The 24,171-nt window shown below is 40.4% G+C and overlaps 1 protein-coding gene across 6 annotated transcripts in view; it reads right to left on the reverse strand.

Moving 5' to 3' along the window:
• Window positions 1-24,171, reverse strand: part of nectin1b (nectin cell adhesion molecule 1b) — a 313,306-nt gene that overhangs the window by 234,881 nt on the left and 54,254 nt on the right. For all 6 annotated transcript variants that reach the window (XR_013817234.1, XM_079825765.1, XM_079825763.1 and 3 more), the window contains exons 2-4: window positions 12,364-12,738; window positions 8,022-8,321; window positions 5,942-6,059 (exon numbers count right to left, since the gene is read on the reverse strand). Coding sequence is in view for 5 of the 6 variants with exons in the window: in XM_079825765.1 (XP_079681891.1) it covers window positions 5,942-6,059; window positions 8,022-8,321; window positions 12,364-12,738 (793 nt within the window). In the remaining variant the exon portion in view is untranslated. The remainder of the gene's footprint in view (window positions 1-5,941; window positions 6,060-8,021; window positions 8,322-12,363; window positions 12,739-24,171) is intronic.

A 24,171-nucleotide genomic window follows, 5' to 3' on the forward strand; every position in this document is an offset into this window, starting at 1 on the left:
CCTTCGCCAGCAGGACATCGATCTCTGACCGCAAGACCTGGGCATCGCTGCTCCGCACTGAGGTGAAGAGGATGCCCTTGTACTTGGGAGGCCGGCGAGCGAACTGAATCGCGTAGCCGAGTCTGATGGTACGGATGAGCCAGCGAGACGGCCTGGGGAGCTGAAGCCAAGCCCCCAGAGACCGTACAAGCGGGACCAACGGCACCACAGACGTACCCGGGGTGGGGCAGCGAAGTGGAATGGACGGACCCGACTCGGGAGGCCCGGAGGCGGCCCGGAGTGTTGTCCGAATATTCCAGGGCGGGGCAGAGTGTGGGTGAGAAGGCCCGGGGGCGTTCTCGGTGCCCACACTGCTGCCCCCTGGCGAGGGGGAGAGGGGAGGAAAGGAGTGGCAAGGCCCGGGGGCGTCGCGCACTGCCAACCTGGCCCTCTTGGGGCCCAGGGAAAATAGAAACTGCTCTTTTATTGAGAATGTGGGTGCCGCTGGACTCCGGAGAGCCAGCGGCAGAGATGTAACACCAGTCGGGGCCCCCCGGTCCTCCTCCGGGGGGTGGGAGAAAGATGCGGACATCATCTCCCTCAGAGCAGCTCCCGTCTTCCCTGGGCTGCCCGTCTCAGGGCCGCTTCCCCTTGCGCTTGCCGGCTGGTTTAGCGGAGCCCTGAGCGGGTTGGGCGCCTCCCTTACGTCCGGCACCCTGCTTTCCCGGTGGAGGCTGCTGCTTGGGTTTCGCAGGGGCGGAGGCGGACGCAGGGGGACGCCCTCGGCGACGAGCAGGCGGAGGTGCTGCCGACGACGACTGGGTGGAGGCAGCAGCGGGTCGTCGGGGCAGGATGTTTTTGATGGCCTCCGTCTGCTTCTGGGCCACCGAGAACTGCTGGGCGAAGCTCTCGATGGCGTCGCCGAAGAGGCCGGCCTGACAGACAGGGGCGTTGAGAAACCGGACCTTGTCGGAATCACGCATGTCTGCCAGGTTCAGCCACAGGTGGCGTTCCTGGACCACTAGTGTGGACATCGCCCGAGCGTGCAGTGACTTTCGTCGCCCGGAGAGCGAGGTCAGTCGCCGCACGCAGTTCCTGCATAACACCCTGGTCGGAACTACCCTCGTGCAATTGCTTTAGCGCCTTGGCCTGGTGGACCTGCAGGAGCGCCATAGCATGCAGAGATGATGCGGCTTCCCCGCAGGCGGTGTAAGCCCTGCCCGTGAGACCGGACGAGAACTTACACGCCCGGGAGGGGAGACGCGGGGCACCCCGCCAGTCCGCAGCGGTCTTGGGACACAGTTGCATCGCCACAGACCGCTCGACTGAGGGGATTCCCACGTAGCCCTTAGCCGCACCACCATCGAGAGTAGTGAGGACGGAGGAGTCAGTCGACCGTGAGCGAGCGTTGTAAGGCGCTACCCACGATTTCGTGATCTCCTGATGCACTTCCGGGAAGAAAGGAACCGGGGCGGGGCGCTGAGAACCAGCACGGGCCGTCCCGAGAAACCAATCGTCCAACCGCGAGGGTTCGGGACACGGTGGAGGGTTCCACTCGAGCCCGACACTCGCGGCGGCCCGGGAAAGCATAGCCGTAAGCTCTGGGTCGGACTCGGGCAACGCTGTCACACCCGAAGGGGGCAGCGCAGCCGAATCTTCATCCTCAGAGCCCATTAGCTCGTCCCCCGATGCTGCAATCGACAGCATGTCCTCAGCCGGAGCCCCAAAAGAAACGCCTGGGACCTCCCGGGGGAGGCCAGCGCGCTCTTCTGGAAGCTCCACCGGCGCAGCGGAGGGGGGAGGGGCCCGAGGAGCCGTTTGACCCGTCGGGGAAGCCCTCACAGTAACCCTCAGGTCCCCACCAAGGCCATCAGCCAAAGTAGCAGCCCTCTGCTTTGCAGCGGGAGGACCACTAGATCGGGGGATGCGCAATGGTGCTCCGCCTCTTTCGAGGTAATGGAGTCTGGACCGTAAAACTGCGATGGTCATGTTCCCGCAATGGGAACATGAGTCATTCACGAACGCAGCCTCAGCGTGCTGAACGCCCAAACACGTGAGACAACGAACGTGACCGTCAGCTGGGGACAGATATCGACCGCATCCAGAAACACACGGTTTGAATGACATCTTGAAAAAGACGCAGGGTCAAACCGTGTTGCTCTTTTAGAAAGGAAACTGCTCTTTTAACGTGCTGAAGCACTCAGGGAGATGACCGCGGCACCACACAGTACAAAGGTGCAAGCCTGTGTGTGCACTCAGAAATAGGAAACGCCCAGCGAACCAACAGCTGATCTCCGTCTGAAGCGGCACTCGCTGACGCGCTGTCACACCCGCACTGGAAGCAGATCCTCTCACGAGACTCGTCAAAAACACTCTTCGTAGAAACAGGAAACATTCACTGTTCGGCTCCGAAGTAAAAAAGCAATGATCAAGCATTCCACTTCCTTATTTATACCCGCGCTGCGGGGCGGTGCGTGGAATGCGTGGATCGCATGCCAATCTCCATTGGCTCGTTTTTAATACACTCGAAGTAGATTGGTCTCTGAGATCAGATCCCAATTCGTCGGTCAGTTCCGACGTACGTCGAACGTGACCGACTGAAAGGGAACTGCAATATTCTGAAATATTATTAAAATGTAAAATAACTGTTTTATATTTGAATATGTTTTAAAATGTAATTTATTTCTTTGAAGCAAAGCTGAATTTTCAGCATCATTACGCAAGTCTTCAGTGCCACATGATCCTTCAGAAATCATTCTAATATGATGATTTGCTGCTCAAGAAATATTTATGATTATTATTAATGTTGAAAACAGCTGTGTAAAACCATTTTTTTAGGATTATTTGATGAATGTAAAGTTCAAAAGAACAGTATTTATCTGAAATATAAAGCTTTTGCAACATTGTTCTACCGATCAAATGTTTTGGATCAGTAAGAATTTTTTAGTTTTTTTTGGGAAAGAACTTCAGCAAGGATTATTCACAAGACATTGTGACAGTAAAGACATATATAGTGCTACAAAAGATTCTATTTAAAATAAATGCTGTTCTTTTGAAATTTCTATTTATCAAAGAATCCTGAAAAAAATGTTTTACACAACTGTGTTGTGTAAAAAAAAGGGGGAAGTCATATTAGAATGATTTCTGAAGGATCATGTGACACTGAAGACTGGAGTAGTGATGCTGAAAATTCAGCTTTGCATCATGGAAATAAATAAATTAAATTAAATATATTTAAAATAGAAACAAATAGAAAACAGTTATTCTACATTTGAATAATATTTGACAATATTACTGTTTATTTTTTTATTTTTAATAAAATAAATGCAGTGTTGGTGAGCATAAAAGACTTCTAAAAACATTAGAAATCGTACCCATCAAAAAAACGTTTGAATGGCAGTGTCTATAGAACAGTTAAATGTTTAATAATATATTTAAAACATATTATTATTATTATTATTATTATTGAATAGTAATATTTTGGCCATGGGATGTTTTTCAAACTTCAACCACACACCCTTCAACCACACACCCTTTCTCAACAACCAATCCCTCAAAAATGGAATGTCAGCAATACAGAATGTGTAGAGTGTTTCTGATTGTCAGTCAAGCTCGGTGAAATTCTTGTAATGTTCTTATATATGTGTTTGTGTGTGTAAGTATGTGTGTGGGGGGGCAGGGACTGTTTAATGATTAATACATTTGAATAAAAGTTCATTAAAGTTTAATAAATGATGAATGAGCAATGGTTGCTTCAGCCATGACCTCACCTAAATACCAGCATTGTCCGCAGAAAGGTTTGCAAAACAGACCTGAAACTGTGCAGTCAACATATTCATTTGGTAGGCAAAGCAATGATGTCATCTTTTGCCAACATAATTTGCATCCAAACCCATAGCACCAGGAACTAGACCAGAATTACCATCACAAGACTCATAATGACAAACAAGCATATATCTCTTTCACTGTCCTTTCAAAGCGATATATTGGTAAGGTAAATATACAGAAGTACACAAAGCGTAGCTTACTTTCTCATGTTTGATCTTGTTTGAAGGGTTATCAATGGCTCCGCGAGTTCTGAATAGAGCCATTGTAAACGGCTTTACTTATCTTGATTGAGTGCTAACCACCAATGAATGAAGAAGTAGTTTACTGAAGGAAATGATTCGCTTATCAGTCATAACACATCAAAGCTGTCATGTAGTATTACAGTAAACTGAATATTTCAGAGGAAAGCTCTTCAAACATCCATCATCATTTATTTCGTTTAATGATGCCGATATACACAACCAGTCAAACATTTGGTCACGCTGATCATCATGAACTTTAAAAAAAAATGATCTAAAGGCTTGACATTAGTTTGGCACACAAATATAAATTATGCATTTCTATAAAAACTCAAATTTTTTTCATTTTTTAAAAAGGATGGATTAGAAGTGAAGGGAAATCAGGCAACAAGTGTTCAACATGCAAGTCAACTCTTCTTACTGTTAAAAGTAATATAAAATAATGTATTTGTTTAACATTTATCCATTTGTGTTATTTGATAGTTTTGAAGACATTTACATTTATGCATTTGGCAGACGCTTTTATCCAAAGCGACTTACATTGCATTCAAGGTACACATTTACCTTTACCACATTTACATTTGGTCAATTCTTGCTTTCCCTAGGAATCGAACCCATGACCTTGGCATAGCTAGCGCCATGCTCTACTGTTTGAGCTATAGGAAAGACTGCACTATAATGTACAGTAAAGACTGTATTTGAAAAAAATAAAATAAATAAATATAATATATATATATATATACAGTCAAACCAAAATGTATTCAGACACCTTCAACATTTTCTCACATTATCACAGCTTATTCACTAAAGTTTGGAAAATGGTAATACAATATGACAAGAATTCAGAGTTAAACTGTCTCAGAACAAATTCATCTTGATAATGTCAGATAACTTTGATAGAAAGTAATGTAATGGATTACAATCAACCAATCAGATGTTAAATTTAAGTACACACTTAGATATTACCAATTTAGGTCAACCAATCACCAAGCAATGCTTCATTTTGTTCACTCTGTGGTGTAAAAGGTTGCATTAGCAATTAAAAACACTTAAGTAAAACATGGTCAGGTCAAAGTTTCTGAATAATTTTTGGTCCCAAATTGTTGTCAATTTTACTGGTAGTCCATGGTATGAAGAATTTTGGCATATGTCACATTTTACTTAATTTTGCTATCCTCACTTACATAAATTAACTATAGTGTCCTGCACCCACTAGTAAAAAATGATATCTGGTGTCTGAATATTTTTTGGTTTGACTGTATATATACACTGAACAAAATTATAAACGCTACATAACTGCCATATTCAGTAAAACATAACCGCCCAATACAGTAAAACTGCACAATTTAGAGTGACCTTTTGTTGTGGCCAGCCTCAGGCACACCTGTGCAATAAGCATGCTGTCTAATCAGCATCTTGAGATGCCACACCTGTGAGGTGGATGGATTATCTTGGCAAAGGAGAAGTGCTCACTAACACAGATTTAGACAGATTTGTGAACAATATTTGAGAGAAATAGGCCTTTTGTGTACATAGTCTTAGATCTTTGAGTTCAACTAATGAAAAATCGGGACAAAAAAATGTTGCGTTTATAATATATATATATATATATATATATATATATATATATATATATATATATATATATATATATATATATATATATATATATATATATATATATATATATATATATATATATATATATATATATATATATATATATATATCAAGGCAATAATTATTTCAAATCTGATAACAGATTGCTTTTTTATTTCTTCAATATGCTTTTCACTCAATAAACATTACTCATTCATCCCAATTATATTAATAAGCTGACACAACAAAGCGATTGTTCGTAATTTGGATTAGTAGGTCAGGAGAGAATAACTCACAGTTTCCACTGGTAGACGGTGACGGGTGGGTTGGCGTCTGCGTTGCACATGAGCTTCACATCTTGGCGATTCAGGTACCAGTTCCCGTCAAAGCCCTCGATTTTTACCTCCGGCTCATCTGCATAAAAGCAAAAAAAAAGTCTTCAGGCAGAGGCTCAGATGGCTGTTCTGGGTCACATGACTTGACGATGGGTGCTTGTCATAATACTGATTAATGGTCTGGGCTCATAGCTGAAAGGTCAAGAGTTTATTTCTTAAGCGATTGGGAGGAGAGCCAACAAGTGAAGGGTTACTGAGACTACAACCACCACTGTGCCCTTTAGCTACCCACTTAGCCTCCAGCTACTCCAGGGCAACTATTCCAGAAATTGGCCTAATTGGATAAGAACCTCAGCTAAATGCCAAATTTCAATTCATTACAGCACCATTTTTTACTATTAATGACGATATTAAAATGCACTGCATACTTGATGGTACCGGTCAGTAATTTCTATGTCTCTTCAGATTTATTCTTAATTGCTTTTATGAGCATGTATAAGGCTGAGTAAATTCAATTTGGAAATGTTATACCAAAGGGTAACTTGATTAACAAAACACTCAAAGTAAATCAAGAATCAGGACGAGTGATTCTCTGTGAACTTACCGTCACTCTAAACACGGCCTTTCACACAGACACACCACAAGAACAATATATTCTATAGCATCGCGTGGGAGAATGGGTGGATTTCCTCTATCAGTGGGCTTTATGGGGGCTGGAATACTGTTCTAAACTGCCCTAAACAATAGCTGATAACAACAGCGGCTGAGACAGGCCAGTGACACATCTCTTCCTGCTCTGAACCTCCTCCGCAGAACTTGCGTAACAGTACAGCATAAATGCTAACTTAAGCTATCTTATTACCAAGCACAAATACATTTATAAGCCTTTTTTAGACACTACAGTGGGGTTTTATGTAAATGTGTAATTAATTGGATTAAAATATTGTATAACACAGATTATGTCACTTTTGTGATGTATAATATATACACTACCGGTCAAAACTATTTTAGTATCACATGATCCTTCAGAAATCATTCTAATATGCTGATTTGGCGCTCAATTATTGGTGCTGAATTTTCTTTTTTGCTGCTTAATGGAAACTGATACTTTTTCTGCAGGATTCTTTAAATCAATTCTTTAATCAAGAGTTCAAAAGACCAGCATTTTTTTTTTTCAAATACAAATGTTGTAACATTATAAATGTTATTGTCTTTACTGTCACTTTTTATCAACTTAATGTAACCTTGCTGAATACAAGTTTATAATAATATTTTTTTACATCAAACTTTTGAATAATTTTAGTGTATCAGTTTCCCCAAAAAATCAAGAAGCAAAAAAAATTCAACATTGACAATAATACATATTTATTAAGCATCAAATCTTCATATTAGAATGATTTCTGAAGGATCGTGTGACACTGACGACTGGAGTAATGATGCTGAAAATTCAGCTTTTACATCACATGAATGCAATTTATTTTAATATGTATTAAAATAGAAAACAGATCTTCAAATTCTAATAATATTTCACAATATGATCAGCATATTAGAATGATTTCTGAAGGATCATGTGACACTGAAGACTGGAGTAATGATGCTGAAAATTCAGCTTTGCCATCACATGCATACAATTTATTTTAAAATGTATTAAAAGAGAAAACAGATCTTCAAATTCAAATAATATTTCACAATATTATCAGCATATTAGAATGATTTCTGAAGGATCATGTGACACTGAAGAGTGGCGTTATGATGCTGAAAATTCAGCTTTGCCATCACAGGAATACAATTAATTTTTAAAATGTATTAACATAGAAAACATTTCTTCAAATTGTAATAATATTTCACAATATCACAAGGTTATAAATAAATAAATGCAGCCTAGGTGCACATAAGAGACATGAAAAAGTATAAATTATTCTAAACTTGTGACCAGTCTCAGTTCCTACAGTATGTGTATCACTGTAAATCTATCAATGACACATCATTTCGTGTGTTTCTGCTGGAGTTTGAAAGATATGAAGAAAAGCATTGTTCTTACACTGCACGTTGAGTATGACACTGTCCGTAATGCGCTCCAAACGGTAGGTGACGATGCAGGTCAGCTTTTGTCGGTGTGTCTCGCGGCTGGGCAACACAATGTAGTTGCTGCGCACGGTCACGGTGCCATTCGGATTGCGCGTTTCCTGAAACGTGGCCTCTCCCTTCAGAGTGGTGTCCCATTTGATGACGCTGGGAGGCTTGCCGTTAGCCGACATGCAGGTGGCCACGGGCATCTTGCGTTTCGGAGTCCTTGCCACGATGGTGGGTGAAGTCAAGGTCATCTTGGTCTCTGGCCGTGCTGGATAAAAGAAGCAAACAGTAAATAAAACAGGGATCCGATCACTATGGAAAATACTGTGTGAAAAGGAGCAACAAAGGTGCCCTTGAGAGTTGAAAAAAAAAAAAAATCCACTTCCTCTAACACTAATCTAAGTCGTTTTCTTCCCGTCAGTACAAATCAAGCAGTTTACTAATTTATTTTTTCCCATACCCCGTGTTCAAAGCAAAAGCATCAGTCAAGCACTCAAACAGATGTAGAAAACCACTCATTTCTCGCAGTGCCCAAAGTCATCCAATCTCGATCCTTTATGAGCTGCCAATTAGCAATTAACGTGGCCCGCATCAAAAGGGAAGATGTGTGTTTATGTTATTGCGTGTCAAAGAGTGCTGATAGAGGGTCTGAGGTTTGTGGCGAGGGTTGATATGACATGAAGAGGCTCTTTGAAAGCACTGAGTTGGTTATCTCCATTCAGGTTGCTCGCTCTTACTGCAATGCCAGCATTCTCTGAGGACGCATGTGAATGTGATAGACAAAATTGGCTTGGGAGTTAACAAGCCACACCAGTGAAAGATAAATAAATAAATAAAAAAACACCCTGTACTTGAGCCAAGCGGCTCCCTTTGCTGGCTTAATGGAAAACATATCAACACTTCATTTCTAATTAGATCTGCAATCAGTGGGAGCATAACCCACCTCTCTAACGAGATACTCCTCTCTTGCACTCCAACACACACACACACACACACACACACACACACACACACACACACACACACACACACACACACACACACACACACACACACACACAAGTTGTTTTGTTTTTTTTCTAACCTGTGCAACTTCCTAGGAGATGAATGACTGAAAGGAAAGCTTCAGTTGATGTCTGCTTAGGACATTTATTTATTAAAGGAAAAGTTCACCTAACAATACAATTTTTACTATTTACGCACCCTCATTTCGCACCAGTCACATATTATTTTTCATGTTAGCCAGAATGTCAGAGAATACAATGAAAGTGGGTCGGGATTTAAACAGCCAAGCTAAAAAAGGCACCATAAGGCACCGCTTTATGCACTATTTTCCAAGTCCTCTGAAGTCATATGATGTACGGATCGATATGATCTAATGCAGGGATTCCCAAAGTTAACATTTTAATAATTTAACAAAATATTTTCATGTTTATGGTTCTCAGATGCAGGTAAACAAATAAACTATTTCATCCTTTTTATATATGATTTAAATACCCCCAGACAATGATTCTAATGTTGGATTCCCATAGCCTGACAAGCCAGACCCACATCAAGATGTTGGGTGTGGGAGCTCACCATTGGCAGGGCTCAATCCGAGCAACGAAGAAGGTGAAGCGGAGCTAGATGATAGATTAAACTTTCGCCATATCCGGACTCAGAACACATCTTCCTTTCTTAAGAATGACTTCAGTGCCGTTCTTTGTTCTTTTCTCAAAGAAAAGCTTCACTCCAAGTCTTCCAGTGTCGCGGCCAAAGCCGATTCGAAAGACCGCTGTTCGCCAGCTTCTTTGTTTACAAGTAGCATGCGGAACCGTGGCAACTCTGCCGTCATTATGTTAAGCCCGCCCACCGACTCTATACACGATGTGATTGGCCTGACCAGAGTTTGCTTTTTCCAGCTTGCAAGCCAACGGAGAGTTGCTAGATTACCCTGGCTGCAAATTAGATTTGCTGCCGCTAACGTGCTTCTAGATTTCTCAATTTTTAGCAAAAGTCAAAATTGAGCAATGGTCAAAATTTGGTCAAAAGTGGGACGTATGACAGAGTATTTCTGTGCTAAATACACAGCATTTTAATAAGTTTTGGAAATTTCCGATTTTTTTTTCTTCTCGAGTATGGCCCTGTATGACAGGGAGGAATTCCTTGTATGCGCGCGAGAGCAAGAGCACGCCCATCAACGAGCTTTGTTCGGGTTTCGGAAGCCGTCGGCAGCGCTGTCATTTTGTTTTTAGACCACAAAATCAACAATGTCACTAAAGAAGTGTGTTTTTGGTTGTGAGGGAACGATAACCTTGTTCAGCTTCCCAAATAACCCAGCGTTAAGGAAACAGTACGCAGTTTGTTTTTCCGGAGCAGCAACAGAGTTCTGCAAGTGTGTTTTTTTTTGTTTTGTTGGCAATTGGCGCGTAAGTGCATATAAGGTAAACAACACGAACGTATAGTGAACAGAAAGTCATCCAGGGATGATGCCATGATGATGTGTTGTGTGTGTGTGTGTATGTGTGTGTGTGTGTGTGTGTGTGTGTGTGTGTGTGTGTGTGTGTGTGTGTGTGTGTGTGTGTGTGTGTGTGTGTGTGTGTGTGTGTGTGTGTGTGTGTATGTGTGTGTGCTTGTGACTCTTTAGCTCCGCCCACTGCACGCCTACACAAGCTCTGGTGTTTTCGGAAAGAATCGGTACAGTGTATGTCTTTTATAAATATGATCAAACTAAAGACTCTTCTAAGATATGAAGGATGCAATACTACTCTATAGGTACAGATTAACATGAGATTGGCAGAAACTGCGTGTGTTATGTAACCTTTAAATGCCCTAATTGAACTAAGGCCTAATCCTGGCTTAATCTAAGCACTGTATGTGAAACCGGGCCATTAGCTTTCCATCAACTCACAAATCTCAGGGGTTTGCAAACCCTAGTTTGGGAAACCCTGTTCTTCTGTATGGCTTCAGAAGATTTGGAGTCGTATGAACTTCTTTTATAGGGCTTTTTGTCTTTCAGCTCAGACATTCTGATTTTGTGTTTCAAGGAAAAATAAAAACGTTTTTTACTATACTGTCTTTACCTGTGTGTGCAGCTATTCTCGAAAAAATGTATGAATATATTATATCTGCAGGTTGACTAAAGCAGCAGAGGACGCAGCTCTTTCTGTTGCGGTGAACACTGATCAATACATGTAAAGTGTATGAAAGGTTTGAGCCAAGCACATTACACACAAGACCTGAAGCGGTCAAGGACAAAGATGAGTTTTCTCAAGGGCTTAACAGGGTTATGAATAAAATATTGCTGAAACAAAATCCATTTACACCTTACTAGCTGCTAACCATGACAACACCTTGTCAGGGCTGAGAATGCTGAGAATATTCAAGAAAATTACTCCTATTTCTTGCCAGTCCATCCATGGTGTTATACTGTATGTGTGTGTAAAATAACTTGCTGCTCATTGCAAAACTGAGTAAGCTTGTGCTTATTTATGAACTATTGATTAACTGTTTACATTTTTCATCTAAATGAATTCATTTTTAGTGAATGAAATATATAAAACTTAATTCTTACATGAAACTCGTTCATGAAACGTGAGCAGAATGAATTTGTGTAAACAGTTTGCCATATTCTTTTGTAAACGGTTGCTTTTGATGTGACAAAATAAAATAAAAAAAGTATAATACTTACATAAATTGCATAATTCAGTGTGGATTTGTATGTAAATTAATCTTATACAACTTGTAGCATTCAATACCAACAGAGTTGACAAACAAAAAAAGATTCATATTAAATTTGAATTTTGGGATAATTTGTTAACAAAACAATTATAGTGTAAACTGTCACATTTAATGTGAATTAGCTCATGTGGAACCATTCATAAAATCAATTAAACTTAAATTGTATTTACCATTATTTGCATATAAATTGCAGAAATGTATATAAAAACTGTACAATTTACTCTGCGTTGAAAACTGCTCACAAAACATTCTTAAAGAAATTCCAAACAAATTTCAGTCACATTCAATAAGATTTTTTTTAACAAAAATTGTAAATTGTACGTATAACTATTCTTACACAAATATTAGCATTGGATATTAATGTGTTTGAACAAATTACACACAACATAGATCTGCTTGTTATTTGTGAATGGGGCACATTGTCACATGAATGTGACAAATGACAGAATGATTTTATGAATGACAGAAATTTGTTCAGCTCATGTTTCAAGAATGAGGCCCATTGATCCTCTGTTTGTGAATGAGCTCTTTTCACAGGAGAACAACACTATATACATGTATGGTCTCAACTGCCAGTGTGGTGGTCTTACCAAAGACGGTGAGGTTGACCATATTCTCCCTGTTGCCTGCTGGGAATGTGGTGTACTCGCAGATGTAGGCCGCTTCATCAGAGAGCCGTAGGTTGGTGAACACAATGGTGGTATCCTCAAGAGAAGAAGGGGTCCTCTGGCGCACAGCAGGGTGCTTGAAGCTCACACGGTCTTTGAAAGGGGGCAGCACAGATACTCCCAAGGCTGGGTTGGCGGTGGCGACGTTTTGTTTGGTGCCATTTATCAGCTTTTGCCAGGTGACCTGGGAGATCTTCACTGGTGGCTTCCCGTTAACGAAGACGCATCGCAGCTCGACTGTATCACCCACAAATCCAGACTTGCTGGGGTCCGTCTGCACCGACTGCCCGTTCCCCGCTGCAGAAAGACAGGAAGAGGGACATTACAAACGAGTCAACCAATCAGTGCTGAGAATGCACTATACTCACTATGTGGTATAATTTAAGTTCAAAGTCCAAATTTATGTAAGAAATATTTTATGATAAAGTTATTACGTTTTAATGGGGAACGATTTTTCTCTATAAACATTATTAGCTTGTGCTAATAAATTGATGGTAAATTAAATTCATAAAATACAAAATAGGTGTGCACATTCAAAACTCAGCCTCAAGTAGAGGATAAAACACACACAAACAATGAATAGAAAAAAAGAATGGATGTTCGCACACTGAACTTGAACTTAGGATCAGACAACTCTGGATTTTCTGACTTGTCAGAAGGTTGCACTCTTTGGACTCTTGCACGGTTATTTTATTTTATTATAGATAAAACATGGACTACAAGAACATGGTATCTGGTCTTCCATATGTGTTTTTGGTATTCATGATTAATTGATAAATTGACCATTAATTTTAACAACAATCGACTATGCATCTTGAAAATTGACAACCCTAGCTGAAGTTACAACAACTCATTGACTCAACTCTGGCTTTCACGCTACAATCGCGTCCAAATAGCTACCATGCCAATTCAACAAGAGTACTTCAAATGCTGCCTTCGTCGACAAACCAAACTAATTACAAGCATAGCAGCGGTGTTTACAGGCAGCATTAGGTCTTCAAGAGCTCCGGATGTAGACTTTCCCTGCATGTGTAATGATGGTAGATCCCCCTCCCCGACACTGATCCTGACTGCCAACCCTCCCACACCACTCCATCCTAATTATTTCTCTTGGTAAACATCTCGGTGACAGCCTCAAGCACCTATTAATGGAAACAATGTGGGATCCAGTCTGAGTGTGCCCACAATGATGGCACTTGAATTAAGCTACAATAAACCAGGCAGGCAATTAGTAGTAAACGAATGGGTTTTCTATTTTTTCCCGCAATGGCTTTCAGGAGTTTTGAAGGTATCTGTCACGTAGAGGATGCCTCCATTGCCCCCAGTTAAAACAATAGTGGTTTTGTCTCTATAGATAGAACCCAAAATACGGCGTGCCCCACGGTCAAATACGTCTTGTTTTGGCAGGCCCCTGGTCTTTTGTCTCCCTGGTGACCTTCGTTTACCCCCTCCAGCTGAGAATGATGTGTCAACACTCAAACCCCTCCTTCTCGCCCTTCCTTTTCTCTACGTCTCGCTTTCTTGCACGTGCTATTACTCATACTTTTGTTTAACTACCCCCTTTACCTCACCCCTGTGTCTCATTCATATTTTCTTTGTCTTCACTTCCTTAACACCTGACCAGATAACCGGCTCTTCTTACATTTCCAGCCTGTTATGCTTCCTCAGAAGGGCCATGCATCCATGGACACTTTCAGTTCCTGTTTGGCTCTACAGAGGCCATTCATAACAGAAGCTTTCCTGACCCATGAATAACTCTGAGGCAAATGTGTCTCTGGAGGGTCCATGACTTCTGTTGTCTTTAACAAACCTGTCGTAAAAGGCCAAGAGTAGATATATTTCTCCTCGCCGTCAGGTGCCGTGCTGTCCTGTTGGCCTCGCTTCCTGCACAAACTTATACTAAACCAAATACCTTCACCTCCCTCTTTCCCTTTTCCCTCTCTCTCTTATTTATGACTGGCAAAAGAGGTAATTACCTCCTACAGAGAGACCTTAGCAAAGAGGAAGTAACTCTGAACTACTGTTCTTAATCACGCCACTCATAAAAGTAGAAAATACTGGAGGGGAAAAAAAGTCATTTGTATACCTAATAGAAAGATATTTTTTAAATGTTATAATGTTGACATCATCGCCTTTCAAGAAGTTTGGTTTCAAGGATAATGTAAAGCCTTCTTTATTATTTCACCTTATGTTTTGTTGTTTGTCATCTTAAAATGTCAACACTGTTACCATGAGTTTGTATAGTAAACAACTGATCATTAAAAAGTGCATGTTTGTAGAAATATCAGCATTAAATTGGCTTTCTAAGAGTAGTCTCATGACCTTGATCACTTGCAATATCAAATTTAAAAGAAATTGTCAACCCTGTGACCTTTTTGAATATTCCTACATTGAAAGTAGTATTTCAAAAAAGTATTAATTTAGATTGAGATGTATTTACTTTTTTTCAAATCATATAAAATACATGTTTTCAAACTGTAACCAGTTTCATGGAATTGCCCATATGAGTATAAATTACATGAGTATAAATAAATAAAACAGCAAATATTCACATTTTACTTGCTGGAAATGAGACTTTAACAGGCAAATTTGAAAATAGTTTAAGGTAAATCACTGATCAGGGATCAGCTTCCTACAGATAAGGGTATTCATAAGCCATTTAAAGAAAGGTTGAAAAACTGGTTTGAGCACAGGCCTGTGGGTAACATCAGTCATGAGTTTAACAAGTATGGGCAAGTGTTTAAATGCTAAGTGCAAGACTTAAAGGTATTTGAAAGCCAATCTGGGAAAAGTTCAACTTGAGAAGACACTGATAGTATAAAACTAAAATTGATCTCATGACCAGCGGGGTTGAAACTAGCCACTGATTTAGAGAGAAAGAGAGAGAAGAAGGCACAATGTGCACTGTTCATAGAGTGTACACAGAAGTATATCTTGTGTGTGTGTGTGTGTGTGTGTGTGTGTGTGTGTGTGTGTGTGTGTGTGGACTGGTAATCCCTACGTTATGGGGATGTCCCCACAAAGATGGCAATATCCGAAATCCTCGTCCTTGTGGGGACATTTTTTGGTCCCCATAAGGAAAACATCTTATAAATCAGACTAAGTGATGTTTTTTGAAAATGTAAAAATGCAGAATGTCTCCTGTGATGGGTAGGTTTAGGGGCAGGGGCAGTGTAGGGGGATAGAAAATACGGTTTGTACGGTATAAAAACCATTACGCCTATGGAAAGTCCCCATAAAACATGAAAACCCAACATGTGTGCAAGTTGAAAACTGGAAAACTGGAAAAGAAAAGACGGTTGCCACAGCACAAACTTCAAAGAAAGATACGATTTTAGAGAATGCATAGTACTGACCCTAAATAGAAAGAATAGTAGTTCACTCTATAGTATTAGACTGGTAGAGTTTCAGGTTTGTGTTTAGTAAGAACATGAAAGTATTATTTATGTATTTTTGCCATGACCTCAGCTGTGTGTCAACACCCAGCACCTGCGTATGGATTAAACTAGATATTTACTATATGTAAAAGTTGCCATCACAGTAATGTTATAGGTGTTTATTTAATGGTCCAAGTCATAAGAGACCCCTAACCCTAAGTATGAGCCTCATTGTGATGCTAGTCTTAATAAAGAAGGAGACCAGCTGGTGATGTGTCAGGTTTTTAACCGATGCACACCAAACCCTTCATTTCTCATTTACTCAGGCCTGCACGGATGAGATATTTTTGACCAGAGTGTATAGACCCATCAGCAGGCACTGTGAAACGACAGATTGATTGACTAATCGAGTTTGACAGAAAGACGGCTGGCAACCTCTGCACAGCTACCTTGGGGAACACCTGTGTCCTTGTACCCCTTGGTTTGACCCTGTTTCCGCCTGCATTTGCTACCGTGACAGGGTCAAAAAAAAAGGAAATGCCTTGTGAAGTACCAATATGACTTACAGCTTTGCCAACAAAAAACATCCCAGGCAGATCTAGGGGGAGAGGGTCTGAAATGTATGCCTAGTTCACTTTAGCCACAAAGAGACATTGCTATAAAGGAATAGTAGAGGAAGCATGGAGACTGTATCTTGCTAATTCCCTTCTCTGAATCATCCACTTAGACCACCACAAATAAAGATCAGCCTTCGCTTTTGGGGGAGTTGTGAGAGAGGGGTAATTTTACGGCTCCAAAACCAAATCCTCACATTGAGAATCTGAAAGCCTTTGGGCCCCCTGACCCCATTTCAACCTCCTCTTCCTCCACCTCAAGGCTGAAGGGGTCTTCCAAAGAAAGTAGGAGATATAGAGTAATTATAGCCTGCACAGTGGAGTTTAACAATGGAGGGCAATCAAAGAGAAAACCTGAGAATATAAGCACTTCTATAAACAATACAAGTTAAGTTGCTACGAAACGGAAGTAAGGGCAAACAGACAGCAAGAGAAAGTTGGAGTTGGCACAATGGTGCCCTCGGAAGCACACACACTCACACAAAAAAAGTTAAGTAAGATGATCACCTGCAGACATCTGAGTAATGATGAAAGTGAATTAACACACCGCAGAGCAAATCCTGAGGTCTTAAAGTATCATACAGTAGACCTGACAAACACACCCAAGGGTGGTGTTACAGACAACATTGACTCTAGTTCCATTTCCAGGTCCTTTAGCTGGACTACATGCAGAAACTCATAATGTGGAGGGGAGTAATCGCATAAAAAATAAGTCAGGAGAGGCTAAAGCATTCCACAGTTCCCATTGCTCAAGGTAGGTTAAACAATCTCAGTTAATCACGTTGCGGCAACTTACATTTCATCCACCCATCATGCCTCAGACAAAAGGGCATTAAATAAGTCCAACATAATGTGCAACTAGTCCCTCAACACTGACACTTTAAGTACAGAACCTGGCAAGATTTTGAGCATGTAGATGGAAGTCAAGGATGAATGTGGTATTCCTACCGAAAGGTCCACTCCAAGGCAGACTTTGTTTTGCTAGCCTAAACACTGACCAGGGACCTCCAGAATAATTAGATACATAAAATACATGTAGTGCACTCTAAATATCCTAGTCATGTCCTGAGGAAATAAAGTCTTGTTTGCAAATTAGCAGCGGCGCAAACCACCATAGGCTGCGTACACACCTCAGATGAAATATTCTCTGAACCTACAGTTGCCAGTGATGAGCAAATATCAGCAAAAGCAGCAATAAGTAGCTTGCGTTGAATTGCGTAGAATATTGTGTTGAACAACAGGGGAACTTTAAGTCAAATAGGTTAAGAAAAACTGTTTTATTGTACAAAAACGAAATACTGCTATTTCCAGCTCTACATCTCATGATGGAAACACAGAATCTGCCTTATTCAATTGCACACGTGGACCATGTGGCTGGGGTGGGGGTGCAACTAAGACTGCAACTAGGACGCCTCCTGTAAGATGCAGCACCAGTGCGGAGGCACACTCCAAACAGAGCTACCATTCTCCGGGACGGCAGCCTGACCGGATCCGCATCTCTCCCCGGGCACGAGGCACAACACTGGACCTGCTTCAGGCCTCTGAAAAAAAACTATGGCATTCAGCCCATCTCATTAAGAAAACCGCAGAAAGGCTTGTTTAGAGAGTCTACAAAATACGCCCCATTGTGTGTGGGTAATCTAATAGCAATCTAGGTCCTTCAGTGGGGAAAAAAGAAGAGCTCAGCTTCGTTGAGGAGACTAATATGTTTATGTGCTAGAGAGTGATGATACGGTGACTGCCAGCACATCCCGCTCACGCTGTGGGCGCATTACAACGCTGTATCAAGTTAGCAGCTAAAAACAGAGAAGACACTGTGATGGTGGAGTTCAAGAGTAACTCTAAAGTCAATGAGGAGAATGTAATGAATCCTACAGCCGGCTGTGCACGTACGATCCGCTCTAGCGTGTTTGTTTTCGAGTGCGTGCGCATGTTTCAGCAGACATACGGAAATGTTGAGCACTGCCTCTATATACATGGCTTTTTGATTCCTGTTTTACCAGCTTCCTTCATCTACTGTGTCAACCTTAGCTAATATTTACCTTCAGCAGAAACCTGCTGCAACATATGGTCAGCATTTCAGCTTTCACTCGCGCTCTGCTTTTGCCCTTTCTCCATTAAAGCGCAAAATGTTTCCCCTGAATATCTATTTTCCTGATAGACCATCTACCATCTGCTTGACTGAGGCTGTGTATTTACCTGCATCAATACACTATCCAGGAAGTGATTCTGCATATTCTCTCTGTCAAGCAGTTTGCTACACATCATCAACGCACCCTAAAGGTGTACTCACAGCGAAGTTCTTTCATCGTTCTTCGTTTAGGGGGGAAAAGAAGTTTGAAATACCTTTGCAGTGGACCAATGGTAATTCGAAAGTGTTTACCAGATGGAGCTTTTCTGGAAAGTTTGCTTTGGCAATCTGTTTCGAACTCCCAAAACGATCCATGTGAACTTAGTTTTGGCCTGATTTGGTTCTAAATGACGCCACTCCAGTTCGTTCTTTGATTTTGCTTGAAGTATATCAGGCCTTAAAGGATTACTTCACTTCAAAATGATAACTTACCTACCCCCATCTCATCCAATATTTTCATGTCTTCTTTTTTTTCAGTCGAAAAGTTTTTTGAGGAAAACATTCCTGGATTTTTCTACACATAATGCAATTTGATGGCAACCAACGGGTTGAAGGTCCAAATCAATGCAGTTAAAAAGGGCTTCGAATGGCTTCAAAGGGCTCTGCACAATCCCAGACGAGGAATAGGGTCTAGTGAAACCATCAGTCATTTTCAAAAATAAAATGTAAATGTACCTGTATATACTTTTGAATCTTGTGCTGCTCTGCGGCGTGCCGCGGATTGCATAATCACGTCGGAAAAGGCAGAATTACCGCCCCCGTGTTTACAAAGTGCACGTTCAAAGACTAATACAAACATCCTTTAGCAAAAAAAAAAAAAAAAGGTAAAACAACAATGTCGGATGATTTTGAAGTTGGAGATGGAGTTGTTTTTGGTAAAGGCCGTTTGTATTATTTTTCGCATGTTCTCTTGGGGCGGTACTTCCTCCACGTCTAGTGTGACCTTTCCGACGTGATTACGCAATCTGTGGTTCATCGCAGAGCAGTGCAAGATGAGCAATTTAGGTTAAAAAGTATATACATTTTTATTTTGTTTTGAAAATGACTGATATTTCCGCTAGATAAGACCCTATTCCTCGGCTGGGATCATGCAGAGCCCTCTGAAGCTCTTTGAAATTGCATTGATTAGGACCTTCAACCCGTTAGTTGCCATCAAAGTCCATTATGTGGAGAAAAATCCTGGAATGTAGTTTCTTTTTGACTGAAGAAAGAAAGACGCGAATACCTTGGATGAGATGGGGGTGAGTAAAATATCAGGGCATTTTCATTTTGAAGTGAACTAATCCTTCAAGAGTACTGATCCCAACAGCACCAGCTCCATGCCCCTCAACACAAGCAGTTTAAAGAGGAAACATGCCATTTGTTAAAAAATGGATGGGAAATATTGCAACACTCGGAAAAGGACGTTTCAACTAGGCATGCACAATATTAAAATGCTCTCCAATATGATAAGCCAATTATTTTCATGTTATGGCCAATATTAAATATTAAATACAATAACTGTCTAAACCAGTACAAATAAATAAATTAAACATTAATCAACCATCTTAAAAAAAAAAATAATAATCACAAACTGTAGCCTAATTTGAGCTAAAGAATATAACATTTTGGTCACATTTTATTGGTGATGTGCCATATGTTTCTTTCTAAGCGTAGGCTTAGCAAACAGCTTTTTGAGATTTTGGCCTTACCTCATTGAAGCAGATAGGAGCTGCACTTGCATAACTTGAAAATAACAGGCTGAGGGCATTATCAAGATGGTCGCCAAGTCGAATGACTTGCTTAAAAGGACATTGCCCTCATCTAAAGAAGGCACTGATTATACAACCATATGTTGCTTTTATTCCATATTTGACTATGGATCCAACCCCACATGGCACAAGTCCAATGCGATGTAGGAAGGAGCGTACAGGCCCACGCTGCTTCCCCCTGAGAGTGGTTTGAAGGCGTTGTGAAAATGTCAAGGGGATGTATCAGCATACCTGTGTTCTGCTCTCTTTCTTCTCCATCACTCTTTTTTACACACTGATTCATCTTTCGCAGCTCGGCTTGCCAGCTCTTCCACTACATTTTTATATCCACAATCCAGCAGCAAGGATAGATGATGTAATACACACGCATACAGACTTTGAATCTGCTATTTGGCAGGCATATTGCACTCTTTATAAAGGTCAGCAGATGCAGCACAAACTTTAAATGTTTGCAAACCAACCAAATGCAAATATATATATATATATATATATATATATATATATATATATATATATATATATATATTTCTATACTAGGTTTGTGTCGATGGCTATGATGGTAGATTTATGACACATTAATTTCCAAAACATTCCCAGTCAGAATTGTTGGATTATTACAATATTGTATCGAGATTACACTTTGAAAAAGCATTTCCTTGCCAAAAGAAAATACATGTTGTGCCCACCACAACAACAAAATATATTTGTTATATACTATTAAAAAAAATAATAATATTATACTATATTATATTAATATTATTACAATTATAATAACTTCTATTTTAATAATGTTTAAAATATAGTTAAGTCCTCTGATGGCAAATTTTCAGCATCATTATGCCAGTCTTAAATGTCACATGATCATTCAGAAATCATTCTAATATGATGATTTGATGCTCAAGAAACATTTCTTAATATTAACATTGTTGAAAAAAAATATGTAGCTGCTTAATATTTGTGTGGGAACCATGATACATTTTTTTCAGGATTCAAAAAAACAATTATTTGAAACAGAAATATGTTTACTTTTAATTCAATGAATGTGTCCCTGCTGAATAAAAATATAAATGTATTATATAACATATACTTTTGAATGGAGGTGTCCACAAAAATAGTAAGCAGCATACCTGTTTTTAATATTGACAATAAGAAGAAATGTTTCTTGAGCAATCAGCATATCAAAATGCTTTATGTCAGATCATGTGACAGTGAAGACTGGAGTAATGATGTTGAAAATTATTTTAAATTGTAATAATATTTCACAATATTACTGCTCTCACCATATTTTTAATCAAATAAATGCAGCCTTGATGAGCATAAGAGACATCTTTCAAAGACATCTTAATGATACCAACTTGACTGGTAGTGTAAATAATATATATCAAATTTTGTTTTGTCTCCCTACTGGCTCAAAAGAGGTCAACAGTAACTACAAAGTGTAAACAGAAAGATACAAGACTTGGAGACAAGGTCGTGCTCACTAACGTTCTCTGTCCCTCTTGCAACATAAACAAGGACACTGTCATGGTTTCGGTTGGGCTGAGGAAAAAAAAAAGAACAAACAGAATATTTGTCTGTACTTGCCCTAACAGCTGATGACATCATACTGATACGAGATACCAGGCCACCTGTCAGCGTCAGAGGAAGCGAGGGGCTGTTAGGGTCGACAAAACTTGCGTAGTTAATGATTACAAAGGCCAACAAAATGACTACACAGAAACTGCCCTGCTTATTTGGAAAAGAGAGACAGAAACTAGACACAAAGATAAGGGAAAAAAGCTCAGCTGACACCATTACATAAATGCATGCATAAATGCATAAAGGAGTTTTACACGGAACGATATTCAGATAAATTATTGATGTCCCCATTCAGTAAAAAGCTTTTTCTGTGGTACACAGGAAAGAGTGAAGGCTTCCTTTCCTTTTGCTGTGTTTGGAGTATGTATATGTTTTTGCCAGTGGATTTATCTGCATGTGTGCGTTTGAATGGGTTTAACGTGCTGGTGTATGCGCAAGGAGAGGTTTGTGGACAAAAGGACGACAGCAGGCTACCTTCTAACAACGTAAACATCTATAAAATGACTTTAACAAACTGAGATGATTTAACGAACCACAGTCTCCTGTGGATCTCAACATTAAAGTGACCAGCGTTTCCCAGCGGGTGATTTACAACCAACGTATCCAAACAACATGACCACTGCAACGCACAAGCCTGTGAGTCATTGCAAATGTGAAGTAGTTTAGAAATAATGAACAAAACATAATTAATCTTTTATCGCACAGATTGCCAGATAAATACGCCTACAAGCGTTAAATGAATCGAGTTGGCAATTTTTCAATAATGCAGTGATATCCTCCGGCGTAAAATCAATAACAGCTGTTAGATGTCTTCATGTGAAAAATATCTAATCAATAAATAATGTGGCCATGGTCATTACTGGTGGGCCATAAGTAATGGATTACACCTGAGACAGCCTTTGTCTCAGGGTTACTGGTGGTGGGTGGTTCTAAAGGGGGTTGGAGTCAAATTAAAGTGAATCCAAGGATAGAAAAAAAGACAAAGGGGAAATAAGCATTGTATACAGAATGAATTATTACGTTATAATCAACCTTAAAGGGTTAGTTCATCCAAAATGAAAATCTTTCACCATATACTCACTCTCATGCCAAAGATTTACCAAACTCTTATGGGTTTGTAATAACCTGAAGATAATTAAGTGATGACAATTTTCATTTTTGGTGAACTAAACCTTTAAGAGAACAAATTGAATTGTGTCCAAGGTGGGTAAACAAATACTACCATACAAAGAAGTGTAACATAGGCCAGTAAGAGCTGTGCGTGTAAACCTCACTCCCCTGGCCTCAAGAGGTGCGCAACCGACTGATGCCTCCCACACCGCAGCAACCCCGGTTCGAATCCCGCTCAGAGCAGGTCAAGTAGGACCGGTTACATTTGGTGCCGTGACCCGGATGGGAGTGAGGCTTAGGTGGGTGAGTCTAACATAGGCCAGTAAGAGCTGTGCGTGTAAACCTCACTCCCTTGGCCTCAAGAGGTGCGTTAGAGGGTGTGGCCTTTAGCGTCCTTGTTAGCGTGTTCGCCTACCACACCGCAGCAACCCCAGTTAGAGTCCTGCTCGGAGCGGGTCGGGTAGGACCAGTTACAGAAACATTGCTCTATATTATATTCACTCTAGTATAAAATAATAATAATTGCAGCATTTCACCAAACCCACTCAGAATGACTAAAAGCCCTAACTGTAAAGTATCATGCAACAGTGTGCAATGCAACAAACCCACAGACTCAATAAAATCATGTCTGGTGCAACTTCATGTCTGTCTCTGATGTAGAATGTGGGTTTGGGTGTGTTTTGTGTCCACTGCTGAGCCGATGGCCCCAGTGCACCTTGGGCTACATTGTCTACTCAGCACATCTAGCAGAAAAAAAGTATTTCAAGTTCAGCCAAAAGCAGAACTGGGGAATATGCTAAGACGGCCATGCATGACAAATCCTCCCCCTGTCCATCATCATCAATGGGCAAAATGTCAGTCTGGAAAAGTTCAAATCCAAAGTATTCACAAGGAAAATCGGATTGGAGGTAAGTATAATTATTAAATGGATTACATGGATGAGAGATTTAAATGCTATGCATGAACGAATGTGAGGCAAGATTCCAAGTTGGGTATGTGTGTAAAAAAATAAAAAATAAAAAATAAAAAAAATACTTAAAAAGTATTCTTTAAACTTTAAATTTTTGAATGTGCATTTTTTAATGTGGTACTAACCACAACATAAAAAAAAAAATAATAATAATAATAAAGGTGACAATCTTAACAGGTATTACAGAATGACGTATGGT

The sequence above is a fragment of the Gobio gobio genome, assembly GCF_949357685.1.
Source record: "Gobio gobio genome assembly, chromosome: 9".
NCBI classification, from domain to species: Eukaryota; Metazoa; Chordata; class Actinopteri; order Cypriniformes; family Gobionidae; genus Gobio; species Gobio gobio.